This window comes from Engraulis encrasicolus, chromosome 11 (assembly GCF_034702125.1).
Source record: "Engraulis encrasicolus isolate BLACKSEA-1 chromosome 11, IST_EnEncr_1.0, whole genome shotgun sequence".
In the NCBI taxonomy this organism is placed as follows: Eukaryota; Metazoa; Chordata; class Actinopteri; order Clupeiformes; family Engraulidae; genus Engraulis; species Engraulis encrasicolus.
Window position 1 is genome coordinate 38,541,499 of NC_085867.1, and position 11,597 is coordinate 38,553,095.

At 48.0% G+C, this 11,597-nt stretch overlaps 1 protein-coding gene across 2 annotated transcripts in view; it reads left to right on the plus strand.

The window, feature by feature from the left end:
* LOC134458327 (WD repeat-containing protein 7) overlaps window positions 1-11,597 on the plus strand; it is a 278,717-nt gene that overhangs the window by 23,340 nt on the left and 243,780 nt on the right. For both annotated transcript variants that reach the window (XM_063210562.1, XM_063210563.1), the window contains exons 10-13: window positions 707-857; window positions 1,927-2,178; window positions 3,455-3,675; window positions 9,447-9,642. In XM_063210562.1, the coding sequence (XP_063066632.1) occupies window positions 707-857; window positions 1,927-2,178; window positions 3,455-3,675; window positions 9,447-9,642 (820 nt within the window). The remainder of the gene's footprint in view (window positions 1-706; window positions 858-1,926; window positions 2,179-3,454; window positions 3,676-9,446; window positions 9,643-11,597) is intronic.

Below are 11,597 nucleotides of genomic sequence, written 5' to 3' on the forward strand. Positions count from 1 at the left end.
CTCTACCCTGTCACTCTCTCAGCAACCTGACATTTTTAGAGGTCTGCATCTCCGTTGTGTGATTCCTTTGTGTAAATGTGTTTCTTTTGTGTAAATGTGTATGCTGCACAGCAAATGTATTGTGGACTGGATGCATGGGTTGGGGTCTACCATAACTGAAAACAGGGGCGTAGACGTGTTTCTTAAGTCTCACTGGACTGGCGGTCCAAGGCATGTCTGATCTTATGAATTCCTGTTACATGTTACATTACACTGGACTGACTGCACCGACTGAGGACCATACACATCTTTTGAGCCCCTCCCAGTATTCATCCATAAATTCTGATAGTACTCAATGGCCACTCAATTTAAAAATCATTTTTTTGGATTTAGCTGTAGGGCTGTTGTGGTAAGAATAAAACAAAGCAAACAACAACAGAAACAGAGCTGATAAAACTTTCGCCAGTAGAAAGGCTGAATGGCTAGTGACTTGCAAAAAAAAAAAAAAACCCAACTAGCCACAGTGACCAGCGAGCAAAAATAGTTACTGTCAATCACAGTTCCCCAGTATGACCCCAGCCCTTGTGCGTTGTTGACCACACACCCTCCCCATGTTCCAGTCCTCCCTATGAGTGTGTGTTCTTCCGCATATGTGTGAGAGTGTAACGTTATGTTTACTCCCCCCTGCTCTTCCTTCCTTTCCTCCCTGTGACACTCCGCTCCACAGCTCCTCATCTGCCCCCCGGTGACGCGCTTCTTCTACGGCCGCCGGGAGCCCTTCCACAAGCTGCTGGTTCAGGGGGACTCGGCCGGACGCCTCTCCCTCTGGAGCGTCCCCGACGCCTCCCCCCCTCCACAGCCACCCTCCGCACCCACAGGTATGCTGTCCTCCTCAGGGTTACTTGCAACCTGAACTGGGAGCCCTTTTTTAGGGGCTTCTTGTGCTTTTTTAATATGTATATTTTTTGGGAGGTTTTGACCTTTATTTGGACAGGAAGCTAGCGGGAGAGAGACTGGGGAGGACCAGGAAATGAGCCCGGGTCGGGAATTGAACCCGGGTCACCAGCGTAACAGTGCATTACATTACATTACATTACATTGCATTGCATTTAGCAGACGCTTTATAACCAAAGCGACTTTCAAAAGAGGACATAATCAAGCCAACATCACAAGCAGTACGCTGCCGTTTGAGCCGTGGCAGGACTTTTTTGTGCTTTTTTGAGGATATTTTCACGGGGAACTGGGAAAGAGATAATGGGCCAGACTTAAACACAGGTAACCATGGGCATGCAAACCTATTAGTGGCTAGGTGCCACAACAGGACCCGCAGAATGTTTTGCTCAATTTAAGCGGCCCAAATTGTTTTTCCTGTATGTTACTGTGACTGTCTAAGTTTAAAGAGCCTCATTATGTACAGTATGTATACAGACAACACACACAGACACACACGCCCAAATGGCAGACGGTTTCTTTTTTATGCAAATGCCGCCCTCTTCTGGTGATAAAGTATACTGCAAAAGTAACCATATTTTCATAGGGTTCATATAATAAAACATCACCTCTCCTCCTTCCCTCCCTTCCTTCTCTTACTGTGAAACTGTGCCACCTGCTGGTGTGTAGTTGTACATAATAAACTTCCTCTCTCTTCCTCATCTCTGAGCTGCGTGTCCTCCTCTGCCCCTTTCTAGTAGTGTGTAGTTGAACGGTTTATAATTAACTCCACCTCTCTCCCTTATTTCATAGGTGCAGGTGTTCTCCATTACGTCACCTGCTCAGAACTGCAGGTGCCCTACTGTGCCCCCTGCTGGTGTGTTTGTGTAGTTGCATATAATAAACTTTTATCTCTCCTCCTCATCTCAGAGCTGTAGGTGTCCTCTTGTGCCCCCTGCTGGTGTGTTTGTGTAGTTGCATATAATAAACTCTCATCTTTCCTCCTCTGTATCCCAGAGCTGCAGGTGTCCTCCACCATCAGCCTGCAGGAGGCCTTCGACAAGCTGGCGCCGCGGCCGGCGGGCATCATCGACCAGCTGAGCGTGATCACGCCCGGCTCCGAGGAGCCCATCAAGGTTACGGCCAGCGTCTACATCCCGGCCCAGGGACGGCTGGTGTGCGGCAGAGAGGACGGCAGCATCATCCTGGTGCCCGCCACCCAGACCGCCATCGTCCAGCTGCTGCAGGGCGAACACATGCTGCGCAGAGGTGACTATTAGGATATTCACTATCCAAGTTACTATGTTGGTGACTACTGAGATACACAGTGTTTCAGTATTTAGGGCAGCCTTGACCTAGTGGGCTTTGAGGTGCTGTTTCCATGTAGCAGGATATTTGCATTGGTTTTGGCCTTCCATCCAGAATGCATTGGTTTTGGCCTTCCATCTCTACAGTTTTAAAATCCACATATCAAAAATCCGTTTTTTAAAAATATTCCATTTAGGGGGCTAAAATGCACCTGTGACAATAGAGTTTTTGTTTTTATCCACATGTTGCGTTTCCCCTAAATAGGGAGAACAAATATCCAGATATAAAGATATCCAGCTACGTGGAAACAGCACCTAATAAGAGGGTTGCTGGTTCGAATCTCACCCATTCACTCCCCATTTCACTCCGGTCACTCTGGTCTATGCAGAACCAGAACAGGTGTGGCCAATTAAGGGAGGCATGGAACACTGAAGAGTAACTGTCAGTTTTTTTAAATTTTAGAACACTGCTGTAGAATACTCCATTGCAACTGCTGCTTGCTGTGAGGACTAATTAGTTGCTGGTCCTAGTGGGTCAACCAGAACAGGTGTTGCCAATTAAGGGTTTCATTCTCAACTGCCAAATTTGAATAGGATTGTAGGACACTTTTAGGCAATTACTGTACATATTGTCTTGCTGGGGAACTCATTACAGTCAGTTGCTTGGCCTAGTGGCTATGCTTTTGTTTTGAAGATCAGATGATTACAAGTTTGAATCCCACTTTGAACCAGACTGCTTTTCAGTTTTTATCATATACAGTGTTCATTAGCTGAGTTAGAATAGCATATGTTAAAACTGCTAAGCTCAGGCCCAAAAGGCAAGCCTACTTTCAGCATTTTCTGTGAGAATGAATCTAATAAATCCACCCAACTGTACTACTATGATTACTACTTCTTCTAATAACACTGATTGCCGTTCTCTTGCATCACATTAAACCGTTTGTTTGTTCTTCATACGCCTGCCTCACTCATGCTGTGAAAAAAAAAAAATCTAATTCCGGTAAGACTGAAAGTTGTGATCATCTGTTTCACTGACCTGATCACGAAATGTTGTGCACACGGAGCATGGGTGTGGGCCCAGGCAAAATGACTCTTTAGGAATGAGATATGAGTTGGACAGATAGATTGTTTTAACGCACAGTGAATTAATTCATGTAAATGGGCATAATTTCATTTGTGTGTGTGTGTGTGTGTGTGTGTGTGTGTGTGTGTGTGTGTGTGTGTTTTTTCTTTTCCAGGCTGGCCGCCGCACCGCACGCTAAGGGGCCACCGTAACAAGGTGACGTGCCTGCTGTACCCCCACCAGGTGTCGGCGCGCTACGACCAGCGCTCGCTGGTGTCGGGCGGCGTGGACTTCTCCGTCATCGTGTGGGACATCTTCACGGGCGAGATGAAGCACATCTTCTGCGTCCACGGCGGCGAGATCACCCAGCTCATCGTGCCGCCCGAGAACTGCAGCGTGAGTAGCCAAGTCACGTCTTGTTTTTTTTTCTTTTGGCTTGTAGTACCTTTATTATTCATTACATTATTATTATTATTCATTACATTACTCTTAGCTGACACTTTTTATCCAAAGAGACTTACAAATATTACAGGCTATTGGTTACAGTCCCTGGTGCAGTGTGGGGTTAGGTGTCTTGCTCAAGGGCACTTCAGCCATGGAAGGAGGTGTAGGAGTGGTAAGGGCAGGATTTTTTACTATTTTTAAGGGCAGGACCTTTATTTGCAAGGACAGTGGAGAGAGAGAGAGAGAGAGAGAGAGAGAGAGAGAGAGAGAGAGAGAGAGGAGAGAGAGAGAGAGAGAGAGAGAGAGAGAGAGAGAGAGGAGAGAGAGAGAGAGAGAGAGAGAGAGAGAGAGAGAGAGAGAGAGAGAGGAGAGAGAGAGAGGAGAGAGAGAGAGAGAGGAGAGAGAGAGAGAGAGAAGAGAGAGAGAGAGAGAGAGAGAGAGAGAGAGAGACAGACAGACAGACAGACAGACAGACAGACAGACAGACAGACAGACAGACAGACAGACAGACAGACAGACAGACAGACAGACAGACAGACAGACAGACAGACAGACAGACAGACAGACAGACAGACAGACAGACAGACAGACAGACAGACAGACAGACAGACAGACAGACAGGCAGGCAGGCAGGCAGGCAGGCAGGCAGGCAGGCAGGCAGGCAGGCAGGCAGGCAGGCAGGCAGGCAGGCAGGCAGGCAGGCAGGCAGGCAGGCAGGCAGGCAGGCAGGCAGGCAGACAGACAGACAGAGTCCCCATAGGCTTGCGACATGCAAGCCCATTCATGGTATGGTGCATCAGCCTAATGTGCCACAGTAGTGCACCCCATATCATGTCATCCCTTTCCTTTCTCCTTCTCTCCCCCCTGAGTTTCTGCCTTGCGTCTCTCTCTCCCTGTCCTCCGTCCCTCCCCCATCCTCCAGCTCTCTCTCCATCCTTCCTCTTGGGGTCCTGACCCCCCCCTTCTCTCCCTCTGTTGGCCGTTGCTTGATTGACAGGGTTGATCCGTGTGGTTGTGTGTGTGTGTGTGTGAGGGGTGAGAGCTAGCTGTAAATGCTGCGGCACCCCTGAGGGTCTAATGGAGCGGCTCCCGTTATGCTAGCTAGCTCTTTATGGCCTAGTCGATAAGCATGCTTAAGGAGCACAGGCTTTTAATTGATACATGAGGAGATGAGGAGGAGGAGGAGGAGGGCGGAGAGGAAAGGTGATTGTGTGCATGTGTGTGTGTGTGAGTGTTTATGTGTGATAGTGTGAGAGACTATGTTTGTGTGTGTCTCTGCGTGTATGTGTGGGAGACTGTGTTTGTGTGTGTGTGCGTGTGTGTGTGTCTGTGTGTGTGTGTGTGTGTGTGTGTGTGTGTGTGTGTGTGTGTGTGTATACATGTGTGTGGTGGAGACGCATGGATCTATTGCATCCATCTGTGAGCCACTGGTACCTGTGTTGGCTTGTCAGACCGCTGTGTTTCTTCATTCTTGGCTGACCACATCTTGACCTGACGCTGCTCAGGCAGAAATGGGAGCCATTTTACACCCTCACACGTCATGCGGTCGAAAAGAGTGATGTGACTTGGGAAATTCAGCTTTACAGAGTTTTTTACATTTTTACCTCCGCCAAGGAGGTTATGTTTTCGGTCGCGTTGGTTTGTTTGCCTGTCTGTTTGCCTGTCTGTTTGTCTGTCTGTTTGTTTGTCAGCAGGATAACTCAAAAAGTTATAAACAGGTTTTGATGAAATATGGTTGAGGTGTTGGAAATGTGATTACATGTTGGTGGTGATCTGGATAATTTTTTTGAAAAGATTCTTCACCATTGCGGGATAGGGTGAATTTTGACATTCCAGTTCCTACCTACTCAAAAACAAGGCAGAAAGACTTGGAAAAAATTAGGGTGTCAAAATGTCTCTAACAAACAACCTCCTTGGCAGAGGTTTGCACTCTCTGAGTGCATTTCTAGTTTTAAAGTATTTTTTAGGGCTTTTTGCCAGGACAGTGGAGGAGAGACAGGAAATGAGTGGGAAGAGAAAGACGGGGAAATATCGGCAAATGAACGAACGAACCCCGGTCGCCGGCGCAGTAACCCAGTGCCCTACCATTAGACCTTGGCATTGCCGTGCATTTCTAGTTTTATTTTAAATAGGCTTTCCTATTATGTCCAATGAGCAACCTCATGTCATTGCCAACAATTATTGTAGTTCATGGCAAGCTTTTCTCTGTCACTCTCACCATAATATGCGTCTTAAAACATATTTCCCACATTGACAGCAGCAATTTTAACAGGAACAATACATCATGACTGTCAAAGCTTCAAACTCTTATCCTTTTATCCTTTTGTCACCTTGCCAAGCCACAGTCATGGATGTGTGAGTTGCACGCTTGAGACTTGTCACCCTAACCCCAGCCTACCGTCTCCTTCATCTCCACCCCAAACCGTCGCCCCCATCCCAGCCCCTCCTCACCACCTAAACTTCTCTTCAATTCCACCCCACCCCACCTCACCTCAACCTCCTTACAACTCCCTATATCCTAACCAACAGCTTGCCCTTACCCCCACCCCAGTCTCTCTCTCCTCACTCCCTCCCTCCCTCACTTCACCCCCATCCCAGCATCTTAACAACCCCCATCCCATCCCATCCCAGCCTCTCCTCACCCCCACCCCACCCTCTCCCTCCCCTCATCCTCCCCAACCTCCATCCAACCCCAGTCTCCTTCCCTTCACCCCATCCTCTCGTCACTCCCACCCCACCCTCTCCTCACACCCACCCCCCACCCTCTCGTCACCATGGCTGGCTGGCTGGCGTCTTGACAGTGGGGCTTGCAGTGGAGACTGTGGAACAGAGTCATTACTTAGGTTCTGCCGAGCGGCCATCGGTTCGAGCTCGCTGGCTCGTGCTTAGACACTTTATTTTATTCTATTGATCAGTTCATTTGTTTGACTTGATGTAGCGTGTGTGTAGTGCTTGCGTTGGTGTGTGTGTGCGTGTGCGTGTGCGTGTGCGTGTGCGTGTGCGTGTGCGTGTGTGCGTGTGCGTGTGTGTGTAAGCATGTGTGTGTGTCTGCGTGAGAGAGAGAGACATACAGACAGACAGAAAGTGTGTGTGTGCATGTCTTATGTATGTGTATATATCTGCAACAGAGTGTTACGTGATGAGTGGCTGCCACACCTGAGTGTGTGTGTGTGTGTGTGTGTGTGTGTGTGTGTGTGTGTGTGTGTGTGTGTGTGTGTGTGTGTGTGCGTGTGTGCGTGTGCGTGTGCGTGTGCGTGTGTGCGTGTGTGCGTGCGTGCGTGCGTGCGTGCGTGCGTGCGTGCGTGCGTGCGTGCGTGCGTGCGTGCGTGCGTGCGTGCGTGCGTGCGTGCGTGCGTGCGTGTGTGCGTGCGTGCGTGTGCACGTGCGCGTCTGTGTAGTGACAGTGATGAAGTAAGGATGCATGGCAATGGCCAATGCCCTTCAACACTCTTCACCCCCCCCCACCCTATCTCTCTCTCTCTCTCTCTCTCTCTCTCTCTCTCTCTCTCTCTCTCTCTCTCTCTCTCTCTCTCTCTCTCTCTCTCTCTCTCTCTCTCTCTCTCTCTCTCTCTCTCTCTCTCCACTGATGGCTGTTCTCATTTCCAAGGCCTCCTGCTTGCCTATGTCTACCACACCCACAGCTCTAACGTGTGTGTGTGTATTTGCACATGGCCCACGTGTGACTGGGGTGTGTATGAACTGGATGATCTCCTCTCCGCAGCCTCCTCATCATCAGTCTCCCATTATTGCCCTCTCCATAGACGGATAAACAGACAGATGGACAAAAAGAGAGGGGAAAAGACTAGAATGGACAGAAAGCATCATTAAAACCCACCATATCACATCACCATAGCTCCACAGCAGCTGGGTAGGAGGTATTCGTGCACAGGCATGGTACTTGTTAATAACCACCAAATGAGGTGCACAATTAAATAAAGTAAACTTTTACTCTACATTGAAAATTGACCAATGAATCTCCAGGCTGGTAAACATTGTGTTATGAGCTTGTATGAAACTGATATGGCATTCAAATGTATCTCACCACCTGTAGTGTTGTTTCCAAGTACCATTAGCTTGTCAGCAAAGTTTGTTGGTAATTGGTTGCATTGTGACCAGCAAAGTAGCTTACAGACAGCATATGAAAGCAGCCATGGTTTTGGGAAAAGTCACTCATTAATAAAGTCCATTGTGCAGGAAGCTGAAGAGGGGAAGTGATGCCAAAATTGTCTGGTGACGTATACTGAGGAATCTATGGCGACAGCGGAATATGGCAATGACTAGAAAAGATTGTTATTCAAGTATAGAATGTTATTGTTGCAGTCGCCTTGGCAATGGGTTGAGTGTCTGGCCGGTTTGCTTATTAATTCCCAGACAGACAGACCAAATGCAAGGCCAGTGACCTTCACTGGCTAACGATGCCAGGGCATCTGACCTGATCTGAAGTTAAAAGCCCAAATGCACATTGTCACAAGCGCTCTTTCTCTTTCTCTTTCTCTTTCTCTTTCTCTCTCTCTCTCTCTCTCTCTCTCTCTCTCTCTCTCTCTCTCTCTCTCTCTCTCTCTCTCTCTCTCTCTCTCTCTCTCTCTGCATGTGTTTGTGTTGAAATGAATAAGGAGAGTCTCTACATCATTGTTAGATACTGATTTCTTTGGTATTCATGTCCTCATGTCCCGTGCTTTTGTGATGTCTGAATAGGAAAAGAAGGTGCTTCTATGCATAGTCTTCTCATTAAAATCCACAGCATCTTTTTTAAGGTCATACTAAGCACTGGGATACACAAGAGGGTCTAGGCTGATGTTATAGTATTTACTTTTTCTTGCTGGTGGGAAGCTGAGAAAGTTTGGGTGAGACATTGTTGGGGTTTATGCTTCACATGGGGTGAAAACGTGACATGAAATGACTACAGGTGCAATACATTACATTACATTACACTTAGCTGATGCTTTTATCCAAAGCGACTTACAGTTATTTAGGTGCAGGGTATTGGTGATAGGCCCTAGAGTACAGCCGTCTCCAAAAGAGCTGTCGACTATCCATCTGTTTGGAATAACGGCTAATAACCTGACTTTCAATTAATCACTTGGCTTCAGAAGTCAATCATATGAAAGCTACAACCCTCCCGAAAGAAAATGTATGTACAAAAATAAATGTTATGCACCAAAGAAAGATTGACCCTTTATTGAACACAGACAGGGCAGATTTTCACAAGACAAAAGTTTTGTCGCCTATCGAACATAATGTGAAAATGAGCAGATAAGCCACTTCAAAACACTTCAAATACGCAGATCGGGTGTCATACTTAATCACTGAATCCCTCTCACCTCTCCAGAAAATCAAGTTTGGCCTTAGGTGTATGTTTAGGGTCATTGTAATCATGGAAAGCAACACAATGAAAATCAATGGAGATTTTGTCCACCGATGTCGGATAGCAATTAAAGACAAGTTCTATTTTGTCGGCGCCGCCCATTGGCTATCAATGCAATGTTCGTGTGAAATTGGGTTTGGGGGTCCGAATTCTGTCGGAAGCAAAAGTGCGCCGCAGTGCTGTCGGAGGCAGTGTGCCAGCGGTCTTACAGTCATGTCCATTCTGTAATTTTTACTCCTTTTGTGTTAACTGACCGATGTCTCTCTCTCTCTCTCTCTCTCTCTCTCTCTCTCTCTCTCTCTCTCTCTCTCTCTCTCTTTCGCTCGCTCTCTCTCTACACCTCTCTCCACTTCTCCAGACGCGTGTGTCGCACTGCGTGTGCTCGGTGGCGAGCGACCACTCGGTGGGGCTGCTGAGCCTGCGTGAGAGGAAGTGCATCATGCTGGCGTCGCGCCACCTCTTCCCCATCCAGGTCATCAAGTGGCGGCCCTGCGACGACTACCTGGTGGTGGGCTGCTCCGACGGCTCCGTCTACGTCTGGCAGATGGACACAGGTGAGACTGAGAGGGGGCAGCTGTGAGGTGTATTGGGGGATGGTGAGACGGCCCAGGTGTTCATTTTTAGGAGCGGGAAAGGATCTGCACACTGCTTGCAAAAGACTTAATTTATTAGGAGCAACGTTTCGATCATCAAGATGCCTGAAGAAGATCTATGATCGAAACGTTGCTCCTAATAAATGAAGTCTTTTGCAAGCAGTGTGCAGATCCTTTCCCGCTCCTACATGTGACAATTTTTTGATTTGGCACCTGCTGATGCTCTTTGGCTGGATGTGCGTACTTTCCACTACACCCCAGGTGTTCATATTCTCATGTCCTGTGCGTTTCTCTTGTCTGAATAGGCAAAGAAGGTGCTTCTGTGCATAGTGAGACATTGTTGGGGTTTATGCTTCACGTGGGGTGAAAATGTGACCTGAAACCACAGCACTACAGCTAGACAGTTCTTTTTGGGGGGGAGGGGGGTGGTATTAGGGAGAAGTGGCAGGACATTGGTTAGCCCTTCTATGACTACCTGGTGGTGGGCTGCTCCGACGACTTCAGCAGAGATTCTTTAAGTATATAGAGATATGCCAATGTAATAGGTTGCTATGGGCACCTAACACGACCAGGTTCCGGTCTGCCTAAAGGGGCGTGTCATAATACTCCTAGCATTGAATAGAACAGTCCTTAGGTCTGCCTAGGTCTGCCTAAAGGGGGATTTCCACCCCCACCTCCTCCTTGCAATAATAGAACCCGGAAACAATGGGTCAATGGAACCTCTCTCTCTCTACTCTCTTTGCCTTTAGTCTGGCCAATGAACACAGGTCAGACTGAGGGAGAATGTGGGTGAGGGGGGAGATGAGTGGTTCGAGCCAGGTAGACTACCTGGAAAGACTGAGGGGGCCGAGAGAGGTGGACACGGGTGAGGCTGAGGGAGAACATGGGTGGGGGGGGGATCGGTGGGTAAAGTTGGGCAGTGAGTGGTGTGGTTGGGTGAGGGTGTGGAAGTGGTGGTGGTGGTGTGTGTGTATGTGTGTGTGGGGGGGGTAGGTTAGGGTATACTACCTGGTGGTATACTACAACTTTGTTTACATCTGGCAGATGAGACAGAGGTGAGGCTGAGGGGGCTGAGAGATGGGCACAGGTGAGGAGGAGAGGTAGGGGCGGGAGAACATGGGTGGGGGGGGTTGTTGGGTACAGTAGTTGAGTGGTGAGTGGTGTGGTTGGGTGAGGGTGTGGAAGTGGTGTGCATATGTGGGTGAGGGGGGGGGGGGGGTGTAGTCTACGTAGAACACGGGTATACGGAGGGTCAGCAGCTCTGTCTACGTCTGGCAGAATGAAAACACAGCTGAGGCTGAGGGGTAGTTCTGAGTTGTTGAGAATATATGAAAATACGGTAGTGTAAACTGAGGCATTACAGATGCCTACCCTTATTCAACTTAATAGCTCCCTCCAAGGACCTGTGTGCTCCAGGGCTTGAAAACGAAATTATTTTTCAAACGTTCCGTTCCGAACGGTTCAGGCAAGTTTCAGTTTAACGTTTTCGTTCCTGCAATCGTTCCCCCACAAAAATATCGTTCCTGAACCGGTTCGGAACAAAAAATAACGTTCGTTCTTAACGTTCCTGCAGTGTTTAACGGCCATATTAAGTCTATTTTCGTGGACTTTATCTTAGAATAGACATACTCATTATTTCCCCTTGATTTACACAGCTATTCTCAAAAATAATAACACACCCAAAAACACTCAGATGGGCTATCCATCCTGGCAGATTTAACAGGATAATTCTTATCAAAAGTAGCCTATGCCAGCCCAGTAGCGGTGGGTGGATGTTGATTAGGGAGGCACAATACAGAATAGCCAGAGAGAGTTTTAAAAAAAATAGCCAGAGAGAGTTCCTAAAAAAATCTCTGGAATAGCGCAGGTAAACGTCAACATAAGAGGTGTCGATAGGCATGGATTTCAGTTCTTGT